This window comes from Aspergillus steynii (genome assembly GCF_002849105.1).
Source record: "Aspergillus steynii IBT 23096 chromosome Unknown P170scaffold_5, whole genome shotgun sequence".
Taxonomy (NCBI): Eukaryota; Fungi; Ascomycota; class Eurotiomycetes; order Eurotiales; family Aspergillaceae; genus Aspergillus; species Aspergillus steynii.
In genome coordinates this window covers 3,113,744-3,131,415 of record NW_020194402.1, presented here as the reverse complement: position 1 = coordinate 3,131,415, position 17,672 = coordinate 3,113,744, and the positions used below count along the sequence as shown (strand labels likewise).

The following is a 17,672-nucleotide window of genomic DNA, read 5'->3' as shown; positions in this document are numbered from 1 at the left end:
TTCCTTTCTTTTTCGTTTTTTGGTTGATGTCTTGATCCTATTTTCTTTTGCCTCTTGTTCTGGTGAAAAATCTGTGTGGTTTCGGATCGTCGGACTCGCAGTTTGGCCGACCCACTTGGCGCGCCACCGCTGCTTGGCATGTGCCTTTTCGAATTGGTTGGCTAGATTGAGACTATTTTCCCTTCTTTTCCCGTGGAAATCAAACCAGATAACTCGTATCATTTTTAAGAGGTCTCCAACCCCCCCGGGTCATGATATAGTTCGTGTTTCTCCAGAGTCGTCCACGCCAGAATAACGGACTCCAAACAGGAGGAATCCTTCTGAGATTCCACAGGAGCATCAATCCCCACTGAATATCGGCGTCGTTTGGCCACTGGCCGACCACCCTCTTCAGCTGTAGATAGAGCCCGCTTTTGTCCAGGGCTAGTCGAGAACTCATCGCGATCAGGATACATGCAGTTCCTATATTCAATCAGCTTTTACTAACCCTTCCTCTATTAGGGACGGAGATTGGAACTCTGGCTGACTTACTCCTTGAAGGGCAAAGCGGGTTTATTTTCTTCATTCCGTGGTTCGACTTCTAGGAGTAGTGACAATGCTGATTTAGCTTTCTCGAGGCGTGGAGATATTTCTCTATTCCCTCCCGGGTGTCGCTGATCAAATCTGCGAAGTATGTTCATCTTGCGTGAAAACCTTGAATGTTCAACAAGTGGATGGTCTCTTTCGAAATCGGCTATATCGGGTCGATTGGGTTCTAAGTGCCTTAGTAGCACCGAGTTCCCCTCAGCTAGTCCATTTCCATCCGAAGGGAGTTCATCATGCCTGGCTTGGGGTATGGTGGATTCTAGTGCTTTTTTCAGAGAGGGAAGAGGGGTAGATGATTCCTCTTCATCCCCTTGCAATGGTGGAAGAAACGGAGGAATAAGTTCTGGCGGAACTTCTGATGAAGCCGATGCTGAAGACAAAGCACAGCCCGAGCCCGCCAAAGTATTGTCCGAATATCGACCAAGCAACTTGTCTCTGGGCTTTTGTGCGGGGAAAGGGCTGGTAGGCCGGGTCGAACACTTCAACGTATACCCAGCCGCCTTGGCCATTGGGGAGGGTGCACCATTGTTGTAAATGACGCGCGGTGTGAAAACGTTCACATCGCCGGAGCTGCTGAAATTAGAAAAGAACGTACTTGACCACGAGACGAGGTAAGAGGGAACCCATGCATACCTATGGCAGAACTTGGCGAATCCTTCTCTGAGAAGCTGGCCAACATCCCATCCATGCGCTTGCTCGCAGTGAACAATCTCTTCAGAATGAAGCCTCAGGATCCCATCCCGCACTCTACCGTATTGGTCAGGCTCCAGGTTAGATTGGATAACGCCGATCTCGCAAAGAATGCGCTCAACAAGTGAACAGTAGGATTTCAGCTCGTCGGAGACCGAGCCAGCCCGGAAATCTGTATCATCAAAGAGCTTGTTTGTCGGATTCTCAACCACCCTATTCAGGGTCAAAAACTGGATTTCAGATGCTGCCTTTTCCGCAACCAGGGCTTGGATAAAATCCGATTGCTCTTTAAGAGTCTTCGACTCCGCTCGACTGTCTTGACCTTAGTACCAAGGTTGCATCATGGAATAGGAGGGGGATGCTAACCTTCTTATCTGACCCGCATACATAATAACATTCAGCAACAACAGCATCGTCGTCTTCAATCGCTCCAGATCACTCCGGAGGATGTTGATGTCATTCTCCATGAACACGAACCCAACCTTCGCAGCTGCCCTCTGCAACGAGCTCCTCGCTAACCCATCCTTAAAGCGATCCAGCGCGCTGTCGATCTTCTTGAAAATAGCGTCGCAGTCCGCCGAGACCTGCCTGGCTGTATCGAAAGCCTCATGGGAGTAGAGCTGGGCCTGTTCGTCCTGCTCTAGATTAGACGCTAGCTGCTTCAAAACCGTGCACGTCAGAGACACATTGCTGGATAGACTCTTCAACCGCTCGTCGGCGTTCTTGACTTGGTGGTAGAAAGTGTAGAGTTTCATGGACAGCTGGGCGCCAAAGTCGGCAAGCTGGATGATGCTGGCGGCTACGCCTATGGCGTCGAGGCCCGCTGCCATTCTTGAAACCAGTTAACCATGCGGTAAGGAATTGAATTATGAAGCTGCTCTGAAGAAGGATGGATAATTCGGGGGATTTAAAGAACCCCGACCCGACAAGTGCACAGCCTCGCGCGAGGCTGTGCCTGCTTCTTCTAACCGCCTTGCAATTGGCATCTGTATTCTGCAAGGGACTGCATAAGTGATGAATGGGTGAGCGCTAAGAATGAGGTGCGATCGATTTTTATTGGATACATTTTTCATGGCATTGACGGGTTGATTGGATGAGAAGCTATACTAGGAACACTGATGGCCATTTGACGGACCGAGAATAGGTGCCCCACAAAGTGTATGATAGAGTCATCTGGACAATAACTTTAATCTAAATATGGAATTTAGTTTCGAATTTGGTGCAGCTTGAAATGCCGTGCCTGGTTAGTTTGTTGGATAGTAGAGTGGGCGGAGGTCTGTTATATGTTGCTGCCATGTAGGCGCCATACGCAGCATAAAGATGGAACCATACAGAACTAGAATCTGGTGATTTTTGTGGAGCATCCAAAACCAATCAATCTGAGGTTCTGACAGCATCTATATCCAGGGCCATTGAACTCGATCGATTGTTTTGTACTGGTTAATTCATTGTCTTAGTGAGTCGGCGGTCGGGGAATAGTAGTCGATGATAGTAGAGGCCGAAGATTAGCTGACCGGTGATCCAAATGAAAATGACCAGGACATTTGTCAGATCGCCGATTGACCATTTCTCGTGCGAGAGCCTCCCTGTTATGTTGTTGTTGTTGGAAGAGCGATGGGCCCATACCGTGCGGGAGTCCGCGATGATGTCATTTTTACTGCCTCTGATTGGCCAATCGGCGACCTCAGAACGCCGGGATCGGCGATGACTAATGCCCGATGAGTAAGAATTTAATCATCGCCAAAGCGACCGTCGTTCTTCTTCTCTTCCCCTCGCCATTCTTTGTTCGAGCTGACCAGAGCCATTGGAATTGTCTGCGCCGAAAATATGTTTCGCAGTCGTGTAACGTCGGCAGCTTGCACTGCTCGCAGAGGCTTCGCCACTGCCTCGCCCGTCAGCGCGGCCCGCAACCACCGAGTCGTCGTGGTCGGCGGTGGCAGCGCCGGTCTGTCAATCAGTCACCAACTGCTGCACTCTGGCAAGTTCGCCCAGGACGACATTGCCGTTGTTGACCCGGCGCAATGGCACCACTACCAGCCCGGCTGGACGCTCGTCGGCGGTGGTATCAAGAATAAGGAGGACCTGCGCAGCCCCATGCACGGCCTGATCGACCCCAAGCTGAAGTTCTATAACGATGGTGTCGGTTCGTTCGCGCCGGAGAACAACCAAGTCACTCTCGCCAACGGCGACCAGGTCAACTATGAGCAGCTGGTCGTTGCCCCCGGCATCAACATCAACTACGACAGCGTTAAGGGCCTGCCCGAGGCTCTCGCCAACCCCGACTCTCTTGTCTCGTCCATCTATGGCTACGACACCGTCGACAAGGTGTTCCCGTCCATTGAGAAGCTCCGCAAGGGCGCCGCCATCTTCACCCAGCCGGCTGGCGTGATCAAGTGCGCCGGTGCCCCGCAGAAGATCCTCTGGCTGGCGCTGGACCACTGGAAGCGCGCCGGTCTCTACAACCCCGGCGACGTCTCGAACTCGCCCATTCAGATCAGCTTCGCCACCGGTCTCCCCTCCATGTTCGCGGTGCCCAAGTACAGCGCCGCGCTCGAGGGTCTGCGCCAGGAGCGCGGAGTTGAGGGTCTGTTCCAGCACGACCTGGTCTCCATCGACGGCAACACCGCCACCTTTGCCCGCCCCGACGGCCAGGAATCCGTCAAGAAGCCGTTCGACCTGCTGCACGTGGTGCCCAAGATGGGCCCCCACGCGTTCGTCAAGAACAGCGCCATCGCCAACGAGGCCGGCTACGTCGACGTCGACGCCGGCACGACCCGCCACACCAAGTACGCCAACGTCTGGTCGGCCGGTGACGCGTCCAGCCTGCCCACCTCCAAGACGGCCGCGGCCATCACGTCGGAGGCGCCGGTGCTCGTGCGCAACCTGCTGCAGTCGATCGAGGGCAAGGAGCTGGATGCGGAGTACGACGGCTACGCGTCGTGCCCGCTGACCACAGAGTACGGCAAGGTGCTGCTGGCCGAGTTCAAGTACGGCGGGCAGCCCAAGGAAACGTTCGGCAAGTTCGGTCTGGACCAGTCGGTGCCCCGTCGGTCGTTCTACTACCTGAAGAAGGACTTCTTCCCGTGGGTGTACATGAACCACATGGTGAAGGGCACCTGGGCTGGACCGAAGGGGTGGATCAAATAGAGGATTGTCGGGATAATCTTGTAAATAGCGGCTGCTTGATCTGTTTGAGTTGATGTAGGATATAAAAAATTGCTGTCTTTACTCATTCCCGTTCCTTCACATCTGTAGAACTAACCATGCGTTGTCCGTCAAATCTTATTCTAAGTCTAGGTATATTCTACTACATCCTAATATACAATACCCCCGAACGAATTACACATTACATATTAATTAAACCCCCAACAGCGCCCCCTTCACGCCCTTCCCCAACTGCGCCGCCCAGAGCGTATTCTCATTCAAAATAAACAGCCGTCCGTCGCGCCCGAACGAGAAATTGGCCGCGCCATCCTTAACCCGGATCTTCCCCAGCAACACACCACCAGCCGACCAGACGTTAATGCCGTCGCCGCAGCCAGCATAGACATTACCCGCCGTATCGGTCTTAATGCCATCCGGAACGCCGGTATCAGCCATCGCGAAGACGCGACGGTTGACAAGGGCGGGCTCACCGTGGAGAGTGGCGACGTCGTAGGCATAACTATTCAATCAGTCAGCTCCTTCGATTCTTCTCTTCCCAACTCAGGGAGAAACATAGCGGAGAAACATACATAGTCGACGGCTTAGTCGGGTCCGTCGATCCGTCGCCAATCGTAGACCCGGTGTCGGTGATATAGATAGTTTTCTGATCCGGCGAGAACGCGATCCCATTCGGTTTCTCGAAGCCGTCGGCCACGACACGCAGGCCGCGCGTGGCCGGGTCAAACCGATACACCTGCCCGGGCAGCTGGGGAGCGGGCCTGATGCCCTGGACGAAGCCGTAGGAGGGGTCGGTGAACCAGAAGGCGCCGTCGTCAGCGACAACGACATCATTGAGGGAGTTGAATTCGCGGCCGTAGAAGTCGCCGACTAGCCGGGTCGCGCGGTACGGCGGATCCAGCGACATCTGGAACAGACCGCCGGATTGGTTCAGGGTGCCCTGGGCGCAGAACAGGATGCCGTCATTGTGGTTGACGGCGCCGTTGGGGAGCGGGATGGAGGAGTTGATGATCTGCGAGGAAACGGGGTGGGAGGAGAGGGCGACCTTGGAGATGGAGATGGTGGAGTGGTGGGTGGCCGGGTCGGTGTAGATGTTGCTGGTTAGGAAGAGCTCGTCGGTGGACGGGATGTAGACGCTGGCTTCGTGGGCGAACGGGAAGGCATCGTTGTGCAGCAGCACGTCAAGTGTGGGGGACTGGCCGGTGATGTTGAGGAATCCGGGGTCGTGGACTTCGAATGCTGCCGGGAGGTGCTGCGAGACGTTGCCTGCGACGGAGGTCATGATGGCGGAGTTTGGAGATTTTATTTTGTTTTGTTCTTTTTTTGTCTGAAGGTCTGGGGACGGCGAGCTTAATATGTTTCTCGTCGTCAAAATGTCAGAAACGGCACTAATGCAAAGTCTATTGATTGACCCACAGCTCCCATCGTTGCTGCTTTGGGCTGCAAATCCCCGAGGTTTCGCCTGTGATGGAATTGCGATTCCTGACGGCTCAATCTGCCAAGAGCAAAGTGTTCATGTACGCAGTAGGTGGAATATGTATAGAGATGTTGACCGGTTGGTCAGAAATGAGGATATTCGAGATGTCTTGTATAGGTATGACGTCATGTGTAACAGAAGAAATGGTACAAGTCTTTCAATGAGACATTCTCCCAGATGGTTAGTGCGGTCAAGTCGAACATCTCATTCTAAAGGTTGAGTATCTTAAGAATTGATGGATCTATATCATGCAATGTCTCTGAAGGACTAGACATGACGCAGTGAATATTCGTCATTGCGTTCGGCCAGGAGGTGGAGCCCAATTTGTCGGACTTGATCTGAAATCTCGAGATGTATCTTGTTCAGAAAATACTGCTGTTGATCATGAGACATACTTATTTCTGGACTAATAGTCAACTGATTGGTGGGCGATGGCCATTCCTCGCTCCGAAGTCTATACAGTGGTAGTATAGATCCACCACCATGGTTGATTCTGTCAGTACCATGGATCAGTCCAGAGCTGAGAAATTGACATCGACCGTTGATCTTCAAGGAACACAGACAGAATAAATAGACCATATTTCAGACAATCTCACTCCGTCATAAGCAAAACCTGCCAAATGGGCCGATGCGATCGTCGTAAGCGCCCGCTACGTCATTTCCCCCCCGCATAAATTAACTGCCAACCGGTTTGACATCATTTGTTTATACTTCTTTTATTGTTGAATCCTGCCCTTCTCGCTGTCTTTCTCAATCCCCTTCTCCCTCATCCTCTTTTCTCCCGTCACTTTATTCTACCTCAACTCCGATAATGTCCCTCAACATGGCCACCGGCAGCCTCCCCACCAACAACCTCCCCAACCGCCCCCCCAAACTGGCCTCCGCCACCGGCGACGTCAAAAACACCGTCAAGCAAGGCACCGACGCCACTACCAAGACCACGCAAGGCGTCACCGACAGCGTCCTGCCGGGCGGGTTTCCCGGCGACGAGAACGACATCCAGCAGGCGAAGACGGAGAACAAGAACAATGGGCCGATCCTGGGGCCCATCCGGCAATGGATCAACCAGTCGATCCCGCCGATGCTCGATCGCATGGAGTCGACGCTGACCTGGCTACTCTCGTGGATCCTGCCGGCGCCGCGCCAGGCGAAACTGTACGAGGCCGCGGCCGAGCGACCGGCCAGTTCGACCTTCATCGTGTGCCAGCTGATCTGCTGCGGCGTGCCGCTGCTGATCTTCTTTGCGGGGGTCTTTATCTTCGCGGCTGTGGCGATTCTGCTGTGGGCGGTGCTGTCGCTTTTAATTCTGGGACCGGTCTTGCTGGTCGCGAGCTTCATGGGTTGCTCGCTGTGGGGATGGGGATGGTTGTTCTATGGCTTGATTCGATGGATTGATCAGACTTATCTGGGTGGGATTATTTCGCGGTTCTGGCTGTCGAAGATCCAGTCTGAGGGTGATGAGAAGAGCGAGGACGAGAAGGAGGGAGAAAAGAAGGAGTAATTGGATATTTCCAGGATGTGGTGGGGATTGAGGATTGGAAGATGGGATGAGTATATCGTGTGTGTATGTGGTTTTGAAGCGTGTGATTTGCGTCGAGTTGGTACGAGATGTTTTGAATTTCTTTCTACTTTTTCTTCTTCTTGTGTGATTATTTTTTCTTGGATTCTAAGAGCCAGGAGCTACTTTTGTGTCAATTTGACGTTTTTGTATTTTCCGGTTTGAAATTTGACCTTATTTTGCATGACCAACAAATCTCCTTCGAACCACGGAATCTTGTCGGATCTTATCCCGAGCATTCTGCAGACATCAGATCGAATTCGATCTCAACATGGACCAATTCTCCAGATCTGACCAGTCCAATTCCTCGGCTAAACTGAACCATCGGAGAATAAATCCAGAAGGGAAACGATCCGCGTCGACATCCCTGACTTCGAACGTCAGCCAAACTCCGGAATGCAATCTCACCTTTCTGCTCAATCCTCACCATGGTGTCCTCGACCGTCATATCATGGTTGCTAACAAGCCTCCTCATCCAAGGCTGCTCCTCGGCAGCCATATCTCCCTGCAGCGCACGCGATCGTCCGTACTCGGCATGGATGGCCGATAGTGTCATCGCGCGCGGACAGGCCATCGCGCCTCCGGGCGAAACCGAATCGTCGATCTTCCTGCAGATTGGGTTCTTTCAGACTGCGATCCTGCGACTGCTTGATCACCCTGGCACTGCTGCCCCTTCGTGCCAAATCGATCGCTGGGAGCAGTATCTGACGAACAGCACGGCAAGCATTGCCTCGCGTCTTGGGAATGCGACTCAAGATACGCATTTTCCGCTTGATCGACTGTCGACGTTTCGCGGTCTTTTGCATAGGTGAGATACGCCGTCACTTGCGCACGTCCAAAGCTTACGAACCCAGCTATGAAAAAACCAACAACACAGTCGACAAGAAGGCTCTCGATGCTCTCAGACGGTCAATCGATCTCCAACCGACCAATAAATTCGGTAAGCACCATACCAACTGACCAAACCGTATAATCACCTGCCAACACCCCTAGGCGGCCTGTGGTACTTCACCTACCCCAACTGGAGCTACCTCGACGGAATGTACTCTCTTATCCCGTTCTCCTGGCTATACGCCACACGCTTCAACCCGACCAGCACTAGCGCCGTCATCGACGAAAGCATCCACCAGCTGGACCTCCTCTGGCAGCATTGCCACCAGAACAGCACCGGGCTTCTAGTCCACGGATACGACGGCTCTCAGACGGCTGTATGGGCTAGTTCGTTCACCGGTGCGAGCCCCATCGCCTGGGACCGCTCCTTGGCGTGGTACTTCATGACCCTGGTGGATATGCTGGAGCTGCTGAGCTTGCAAAGCCCAGGAGCCGCAGAGGAGCGATACGCGGGGTATCTTCAAGGCAGATTCGCCGCCCTAGCCAAGGCAGTGCTTGCTGTCGCTGATGCCGACTCGGGTTGCTGGTGGCAGGTCATGACGGCGCCTCGCGAGGAGGGGAATTATATCGAATCGAGTGGATCGGCTATGTTCACGTATGCGCTGCTCAAAGGGGCAAGGCTTGGGTTTCTTGATTTGGAGGATCCTGCCGCGTCGGAGATAGTCGAGTCGGCGAGCAAGTGCTATAGGCATCTGGTGACCGAATTTGTGGCAGAGGAGGGCGATGGGACACTTGGATATAATGGTACTGTTTCTGTGTGCAGTTTGAACTCGTCTGCCACTTATGAGGTAAGGTCTTCCTTCAGTTTCTGATGGATGAGGAGACGCTAATTCCGGGGATCTAGTATTATGTCAACCAGCCCTTGTTGTATAATAGCGTGCATGGTTCTGCAGCATTTGTGCTGGCGAGTCTGGAACATGAGATGTTGGCGAATCCGGGGGAGTGAAGGCGATGTAGCTAGAGAATCTGATGCTGAGGGTCTAACATGGAGGGAAAGTTGTGCTGAACCATGGTATAAAATAATCAGAATCCATTAGTCTACAGTGAGAATGGAGTGTCTGCTGACAGTCAGGTGATGTGGTCGCGCACCCGATGCTCTTGGCTGCGTAACCTTCCTTTCATCCACAACCACCGAACGAAATGATTTTCATCGTACAATTATCTTCTAGATCTAATTGAAGATAGCTTTATTTATGCATTTCCATCGAACAGACTGATGGGATTGATCATATTCCAAGAATCTCTCGGCACAGCCTACATCTATCTAACTAACTGGCATAATGAAGCCCCCCAACTGCCTATTCAAAACACTCTACCCATCTCAATATCAACAATCAAATGTATCAAATCCACAATACATCCCAAAAATAATCACCCCCGGTGTTTATCTGCAGACTTTGCTTTCTCTCTCTTTGAAACGATGCCGGAAAACATCCGGCCAATCTTCGCCGCTCCACCCTGAAACACGAGATAATAAATCCCAAAGAATAAACAAACGTTGAACGCAATGAACGCCCACAAGTACCCAAAATGATGCCATCGCTCCGAATAGCGAATGTTGAACCCTTCAAGAAACACGTCGGAAACGGAATATTGACAGAATTCACAATTTTCGGTCGCGCTGGGATTGGACAACGTCGCCATGGAGGCGTTCACAAAAGCCCCCGCATACTCCCCACAAGTCATACCGCTGGGCGGATTGAAGAAGTTGAGTTCCCCCTCGGCACACTTGACGAGTATTTCGTGGGTCATGCTACTCATCATCGATGCTACCGTATATGTGAACGGAGAGACGTAATATGCAAAATGCCAGAACCCGACGAGCTGAGGCAAGGGCTGCACCACACCCGTGAAAGCGAAGATGAACGTATAGAACAAGATGGTGACCATCGACGCTGTTTCGGCATCCGGGGCGGCGATCGCCACCGCCTGTGAGAAGCTCGTATGGTACAATTGGTAGACCATGAAGATCAACCACATAAAGGCACCTCTACCTGCTGAGATGGTCCGCCACCAGCCGACGGGGAAATACCAACAGATGAAGCACACCGACGCAATGACGATATTGTACGGAATTTCAGTCACGATGCTCGCGGTGATGAAGACGGTCCAGCTGTACATTTTGGAATGCTTCTCTCGGACCTCATAGAGGTTCCGATATTCGATAAGACGGGGTTGGAGCTGAACGAGAATCACCAGCGATAGAAGGAGAAGCATGAAAACGGAGAAGATGGAATTTTGCAGGCCGGCAACAGAGCTGTCTTGTTTGAAGAATGTGAACCCCAAGAACAGACCCCCGACGGTGTTGATGGCTATCTTGCTGACAACGTAGACCGGGCTTCTCCAGTATTGCACAAACAGACGTTGTTGCACGGCGATATACTGGTGAATCCACGGCAAGGCATAGATGGCCTGAGATGTATCAGATTCATCATCATTAGACTCGGTGGTGTTCCCGCGCTTCATCTTAACAAGAGACTGGATTTCGTTTGTGTTCCGCAGTGCTTCAGGACTGTTTTTCCATGTCGCGGCCCAGTTTTGCGAGGACTGCGCGGTTGCGCCCGCGCCAACTACGTCCAGGATATACTCAGCGGGATTCGCATTTCCAGGACATGCGTATCCACCGTTTCGCTCAAAATAGCTGAGCACCGTACTTGAATTCTCGCCAACATCACCGAAGTAAGCTGTCTTCCCCCCTTTCACAAGCAAGAGAAGCCGGTCGAACTCTTCAAACAGCAGCGAGGATGGCTGGTGTATAGTGCACAAGATCGCCTGACCGGCATTAGCCAAGCTGCGAAGAAGTTTGACAATTGACATGGCAGATCGAGAATCCAATCCGGACGTCGGCTCATCAAGGAAAAGCAAAATGCTCGGCTTCGCGACCAGCTCCAATCCAATAGTGGTTCTTTTGCGCTGTTCGACACTCAGACCCCGTCCAGGAGTACCGATAACAGCACCGGCATATTCGTGCATCCCCAAGGCATCGATCACCTTCTCGACGTATGCATATTTTTCTTCCAGGGGAACATCCCGGGGCTGGCGGAGAAGCGCCGAGAATCGGAATGCTTCCCTCACGGTAGCTTCTTCGAAGTGAACGTCTTGCTGTTGAACGTAACCGGTTCCTCGTTGGAAGGCATGTCCGAGGCGACGACCATTGACCAACATGTCACCCGATATGACACCCGTGGAGACTCTCTGCGCCAGAATATTGAGAAGGGTTGTTTTGCCAGCCCCTGACTCTCCCATGAGCGCGGTCATTTCTCCAGGCTTCACATACCCCTGCACGTCAGAAAGGAGGCGACGATTCTCGCCTTTAACCTCAATGTCGTACGTTACCCCTTGCCAGGTAAAGACATTCTCGCTGCGGGTGAGGTTCTGCATCAACGTATTTTCCTCAAGAGGGGCATGGCTATCTTCTCGGCATTGGTGCTGAGCCTGCTTTTCTGTGTCGCCCAGCCCAGACTGTGTAGATACATCTCGCTTATCCTGGAAAAGGAGTTGACCCCCTTTCAGTGCAGGGGGGCTCTTAAGCTCGGTGGCGGCGGCGTAAGTGAAGACGAAGAAAACAAAGAATGCGATGCTAATACCAAGGTTTCTCCACAGATGGGAATATGAGTAGGAAAACGATGCTTCCACATAGGTATCGCCTGAAACATACATCTCCCCCGCAACGGAACCCACGGAAGCACAGACCTGGTTCAGAATGCTGGCATTTTCATACCCAGGACCTGATGGTACAAGGGTTCCACAGACTGATTTGCGACCGTGAAACTCCATGACCATGAGCGACTCCACCGCATAATAGATAGGGTTAATATAACTGAGCCATTTGAACCAGGGGTGCATTGACGGTCGTGGAATGACGTAACCTGCGTATATACTCAGAACCAGCAGAATGATCCCAGCAACTGCCAGCGCAATCTCGACTCGGTTGACTAGAGCAGCGATGGTCCGGAAAAAGGCACTCAGGGTCACAGAAGTCAAGAAGATGAACAGCAAGAAGACGAAGAAAGCTCCTGCCTCTTGCTTGAAGCCCACCATGAAATAGACCACAACGCTGAAGACGGCCGAATTCATAAATTTGATGGGATACTGAGCTACCATGGAAGCCAGGGCGTCGATCGATGGGTGGTACATGGCATAGGACTTGTGTTTCGCCACAACCTGTCGCTGAGAAAACTGAGCGCTGATTTCAACAAAGCTGACCAGAATGTTGAACAGAACCGAAAAGAAGACGCAACCGCCTTTGGAGAAATATCCGCTCGTGTCGTCAGGGATATCATAGAACATTGACCCAATCAAGAGTGCCACAACTCCCATAGTCACAACGACGGCAAGTGTGTAAGCTTTGTCAGATATAATTCTTTGGCACGATCGGAGGTATGTGGAGAGAAACTGCATGCCCCAGTTGATTGTGTACGGTGACTTGCTTCGATTGAAAGGTGCCTTCTCCGCATTTTGGATTTTCTTGAACGATCCAATGCTCTCGGAGTACCCACGTGGATACATATCCCCATGGTGAGCCGTCTCGGACATAAGCTGCTTATAATGCTTGCTAGCTTTCCAGGATGAAACAAGGTCCCCGACGGTGCGCGGAACAGTGTGTTCAAATCCTTCACGGACCTTCCTAGAACCCGGATCGGTGACGGAGAGGAGAAACTCAGCCGTTGTTTGGCGTGGATGAAAGACAAAACCCAGCTCCTGGAAGTGCTCTTTGGCAGCAGACAGCTCCCCAAAGAAGATCTGATGACCGTCGTGCAGGATGGTCACCTTGTCAAAAACATCGACCAATGAATCTCCGGGTTGATATAGGGCTGAGACGGCGACAGTGTTGGTGAGATTCGTAGCAGCACGAAGAGCACCTGCAAACTCCAACGACGTTGATGAGTCTAACCCTCGGGTGGGATTATCCCAGTAAGTCACTGAAGGACAGGTTGCAAGCTGTACTCGTCGTTAGTCCGTTGGACGCCCTCACTTTAACTTGTCACAAGGGTGCGGAAAAGGCAAATGAACTAACTCACCATCTCTGCAAGAGAGACCCTTCTCCTTTCTCCCCCAGAAACACCCCGGATATAGTCGTTTCCCACACGGGTTTGGAAAGTATGCGTCAGGCCAAAGGTCGCTCCAAGAATGTTCCTCATCGTTTCGATATACTTCTGGCGAGAGACACCACCAATTCGATTCCGAGGTGTCTTAGTCTTAATGGCAAACTCCAATGTTTGACCAACTGTGAGATGAGGAAAATGGCTTTCATTTTCCTCGTTGAACACCACCTTTCCTCGAAAGTCCTTCTTCATGACCTCCACCGGGACACCACTGTATGTGATATCGCCGGACCATTTGGAAAAGCCCTCATCATGACCAGAAAGAGTTCTCAACAGCGTCGAGCATCCACTTCCAGGGAGGCCGAGAACTAGCAGCATTTCGCCTTCATTCAGTAATCCGTCGAAATCATACAGGATCTGTCTCTCGGAACTTCGACCAAAGATGCCACGGACATTCCGGAAGCAGTCCGTGAGAAAAGAAGAAACGGTAGGCTGAGCTCTGGCAGTGGCACCCTCTCCGTAAACGTTGACATTGCGCCAGCGTACAGATGATTTTAATAGATTCGGATGGGATCCCTCGGCGTTGGACCGCGCGACTGCTGCTTTCAGAGCTCGTTCGAGTTTCCATCCGGGCTCAGAGGGGTCAAACGGATTTTTGTGGCTATCGGGTCGCGAGGTACGCTTCGATAAGGTTTTCATCACTTTATCCAGCTCTTCCGGATGCTCTTGAAGTGACTGTTCCAGCTGGGCTGTTTCGGTCTCGCTTTCGTCGATCGTGTCGTCGCTGGCACTTTCGGGTTGAATCTTTTCGTCCATCTTGCCGAGTATTGTACAATAGCACCTTGGGAGATAAAATGAAGAAAAGAAAAACAGGAAAAATAGAAAGGTGATTTGATTTATATTAACCACGCGATCGGAAAGACGAACGCTGACAGCGGACCTAACGTTATGCTACTGATCGGAGAATATGTAGGCTTGCGTTATGCGATGCGCCCCTTTTATTCTGTCCGTTCCTGAAATCCTGACATGCTGACGTAGAGGCATAGCTGATTTCCTAATTTACTCATGAGACAAGTTTCGCAACGACTGGAATGCGAATCTCGATAGATCAGGATGATCGTCCAATCACCTGCCGACATGAGCGCCTTCGGCTCCGAACGCTTCGGTTCCGTCGCGGAGGATCCGCTCTTCACGTTCAAATAACAGCGAGACCTCCGCCGCCTCTGCTCTTCTGCTCGTCTTCGCCAATCTCTCGTTTTATTCCGCTGGTATTTCCCGTCTTACCGACCGATCGGCGCCGAAGGGTTATGGTTATTTCCTGTTTTCGATGAGCGCCGTGGACCATTACGTTATGGCCGACACGCCGACGAGTAAGGTGTCGAAAACTTGCGATCTGTGCAAAGCACGAAAGGTCCGCTGCACTAGTAAGAAGTTTCATTTCATTTTGGTAATTATGACTTTAAGAGGTGGTTCTAACTGCGACAATGGCATGTACAGGGTCCGGGGATGACGAACACGCCGCGTGCGATTATTGTATTGTAGGTATATGTTTTGGAGAATGCGGACAGCGCCCATATCCCTTTGCCAATTACTGACAAGGCGCAGACTCGCAAGGCCCGATGCCACTACAGCTATATGAAGCCGCCCCGAAAGCGCAAACAACGGACGGAGGATGTCGAAAGTCCGTCGGGGGGCTCGGAAACCCACTCGTTAGTTAAACGGCCAGCTTTAACCTCCCCCGAACCGGCTGCCATATGTCCGTCTATTCCAGATGAGACCGTCGCCAATAAGGTTTGCTCTTTCGTCCAGCTATTTGAACTTCGCGCTTAACTTTAACCCAGAATTCAACCAGGCAGCTGCCACCGCCATCGGGCATCACACCGTCGAGTTTATATGTTGATCACCTCCTAGCAAGTCGGCAGACGCCTGCTCGTGGTCGGGATGAAGAGGTTGTTAATAAAGTAGGTTATATTCTTGTGTGTGTTATAATTAATCGTATTAAAGCATAATGGTCACGCAGTTAGCAGAGATTTTCGGTCGGTGATATTCCGTGTCGCAAACTTTCATTTTTAACCTTCTGTCCAGGCCCAAGCTCGAATATATCCTTCTTTTCCAAAGCTAGAGTTGACGCACTGAGCGCCCGGCTGGGACATACGCGGCTGAGTCAACTTCTTGAAACTATCGGAACTGTTGCCAACTCGAGAACGAAAGGAGCCAATAAGGCTGCTAATTTGCCATTCCTGCGACAACAGAACTTGCCACCGTTGGAACTATCGGAAGATGTCTCTACAGCGTGTATACAAGGTAAAATGCCTACTAGAGGATCAAGGATAAATGATTGACTGTAGTCGACAGCATTCTTTACCCATGTCCATCCAGTATACCCATTCCTCGATCAAAAGGCTTTTGAGCAACGACTATATGGACACCTACTGTACCCATCGCTCGAAGCCGACAGGGTTTGGTCGGGATTATACTATGCTGTTTTGGCGCTTGGCTGTCAATATAATGATGGTGGCAGTTTTGACCCTGGGAAAGGACAGGCTTGGTGTTTCTTTGAGAGAGCTATGTCCTGCTTCTCAGATATCATCTTCACCAAGGGGTCTTTGATGGCGATTCAGGTTTGTTCATTCCATATCGCATGGTTGATAATGAGCTAATTCCTTTACAAGGCACTTACGGCGATGGTACGAGATGAGAGATATGTGAAATATATTAAAGCTAACAATCGGAAAGGCCATCTTTTCGACTAAATTATCGGCGTGGCAGTTCGAGGCACTGCTGATCTCGGAGGCCGCTAGGATGGCTCAGAACATGGGATACAATCGGAACAGGGGATCAAAAGACAACCTTTCTCATCGCGTGTTTTGGGTCCTCTATTGCCTCGACAAGACATCTTGTTTTGTTACGGGACGGACATCCGTGAGTCAGCTCACACATCCATGGGGAAATACTAATCAGTTATAGAACATCATGGACGCTGATATTGGTTGTCCGATTCCTTATGTTCCCGAGTCCATATTTGGCGACTATGACTGGTTTCTCACACATGCGCGCTATGCTCGACTTGTCTCCCGAATTTATAGCACTATATTTTCACTCAGCGCGGCTGGCAACTCATCAAGTTACTACCTAGATCGCATACAACATCTACTGGAAGAGCTTGAGTCATGGAAAACATCAATTCCTGAGAGTTATCGCCCTGGTGAGCCTCTTCAAGCGAGGCTGATGCCCGGCCCGGTCGCGGTTTCTGTTGCTTTGCATACGCAATACTACTATTACAATGCTTTAATGACACTATCACGGACTGCTCTCTACCTTGGCGACGGTCCGAAAGAGATGGGATTGCAACTACGCATGAAACGGCTTTTGATAGATACAGCTTGCTCGATCTTGGAGCTGACAAAATACATCGAGGTTGCATCTTATACATCACTGTGGTGAGTTGGTCTCATTCCGAACATGCTTTCTGAGACTAAACGTGCAGGGTACTTGCCATCATGCCTCTTTCAGCTCTATTTATTCTTTTCGATCAAGCAGTACACAACCCATTGCTCCCGCAGACCAACACCTATCTAGCTCTGTTGGATATTGCTACCGGGCACTTCAGCCGGCTTGATTACGCAAGTCAAGGAACAGTTCCGAGCTCTCTTCTGGCTGAGTTCGCGCACATTGCGCGGCAATATATTCGCGATCTGCAAATGAAAGAGTTCGGCCGCGACCGGTATCAAGTTATTCAAACAGCGCAACGACGCGAGAGCCACGATGCATCAGGATACGACCAGACGAAGGACGGTGGGGTTCCTAACATAGCCGGCTCAACCATACAGCCACAGATCGCTGCACTAGAGAATCCTATTAGCGGTGGATTTCTAGGCTCTCAGCCCCTTGCTACGCCAAACCCACCTATTAACCAGACATCCGGTCTTGTAATGCAACAGTATACCCACCAAGAACCAAATGAACGGCAAACAAGCGATGCATCCAAACAGCTCGAATCTGAGAAGACGAGAGTCGGAAACACTGGATCGATGAGCTCTCAGTATGAGGCTTCGGCGTTGGCAATGGAGACTATCTCTGGAGCGATTGCCTCGGAGGAATTTCAACTGCTCGGGATCGACGTCATGGATCTTTTTGATACGATGAATTTTACCGGAGAGATGCCTTGATTGCACTGGTTTAGAGTATTACTCGGATGTGTTTGACTATGTGTATAACAATGAACTGTTAATTATTGATTCGCTGCTCGAATTATGGCCAGGAA

General features: G+C 51.3%; 7 protein-coding genes across 7 annotated transcripts; 4 read left to right on the top strand and 3 right to left on the bottom strand.

Moving 5' to 3' along the window:
- Positions 1–374: 374 nt before the first annotated feature.
- On the bottom strand, positions 375–2,416 carry P170DRAFT_212694 (uncharacterized protein). Its single transcript, XM_024842822.1, has 3 exons — positions 1,642–2,416; positions 1,219–1,587; positions 375–1,155 (listed from the first exon to the last, which is right to left on the bottom strand). The coding sequence occupies exons 1-3, from the start codon at positions 2,103–2,105 to the stop codon at positions 528–530; spliced, it is 1,461 nt and encodes a 486-aa protein (XP_024703823.1). The 5' UTR covers positions 2,106–2,416; the 3' UTR covers positions 375–527.
- Positions 2,417–2,897: 481 nt separating this feature from the next.
- On the top strand, positions 2,898–4,443 carry P170DRAFT_438106 (NAD(P)/FAD-dependent oxidoreductase). Its single transcript, XM_024849510.1, has one exon. It carries the CDS (start codon positions 3,103–3,105, stop codon positions 4,420–4,422), a length of 1,320 nt encoding a protein of 439 aa, XP_024703822.1. The 5' UTR covers positions 2,898–3,102; the 3' UTR covers positions 4,423–4,443.
- A 189-nt stretch (positions 4,444–4,632) lies between these two features.
- On the bottom strand, positions 4,633–5,719 carry P170DRAFT_359625 (SMP-30/gluconolactonase/LRE family protein; the record flags this gene model as incomplete). Its single annotated transcript, XM_024844367.1, has 2 exons — positions 4,633–4,939; positions 5,010–5,719. The coding sequence occupies 2 exons, from the start codon at positions 5,717–5,719 to the stop codon at positions 4,633–4,635; spliced, it is 1,017 nt and encodes a 338-aa protein (XP_024703821.1).
- Positions 5,720–6,458: 739 nt separating this feature from the next.
- On the top strand, positions 6,459–7,668 carry P170DRAFT_438104 (lipid droplet assembly factor 1). The gene has a single exon (XM_024849509.1). It carries the CDS (start codon positions 6,738–6,740, stop codon positions 7,413–7,415), a length of 678 nt encoding a protein of 225 aa, XP_024703820.1. The 5' UTR covers positions 6,459–6,737; the 3' UTR covers positions 7,416–7,668.
- A 232-nt stretch (positions 7,669–7,900) lies between these two features.
- P170DRAFT_511075 (cell wall glycosyl hydrolase YteR) lies at positions 7,901–9,349 on the top strand (the record flags this gene model as incomplete). Its single annotated transcript, XM_024854852.1, has 4 exons — positions 7,901–8,280; positions 8,327–8,412; positions 8,466–9,151; positions 9,208–9,349. 4 exons carry the CDS (start codon positions 7,901–7,903, stop codon positions 9,307–9,309), a joined length of 1,254 nt encoding a protein of 417 aa, XP_024703819.1. The 3' UTR covers positions 9,310–9,349.
- Positions 9,350–9,734: 385 nt separating this feature from the next.
- On the bottom strand, positions 9,735–14,107 carry P170DRAFT_359775 (uncharacterized protein; the record flags this gene model as incomplete). The annotated part of the gene is made up of 2 exons (XM_024844376.1): positions 9,735–13,309; positions 13,381–14,107. The coding sequence occupies 2 exons, from the start codon at positions 14,105–14,107 to the stop codon at positions 9,735–9,737; spliced, it is 4,302 nt and encodes a 1,433-aa protein (XP_024703818.1).
- Positions 14,108–14,381: 274 nt separating this feature from the next.
- On the top strand, positions 14,382–17,636 carry P170DRAFT_511072 (uncharacterized protein). The gene is made up of 11 exons (XM_024854851.1): positions 14,382–14,832; positions 14,906–14,946; positions 15,014–15,199; positions 15,250–15,373; positions 15,433–15,444; positions 15,494–15,712; positions 15,764–16,029; positions 16,081–16,095; positions 16,145–16,330; positions 16,376–16,848; positions 16,896–17,636. The coding sequence occupies exons 1-11, from the start codon at positions 14,736–14,738 to the stop codon at positions 17,575–17,577; spliced, it is 2,301 nt and encodes a 766-aa protein (XP_024703817.1). The 5' UTR covers positions 14,382–14,735; the 3' UTR covers positions 17,578–17,636.
- The last annotated feature ends 36 nt before the right edge of the window (positions 17,637–17,672 follow it).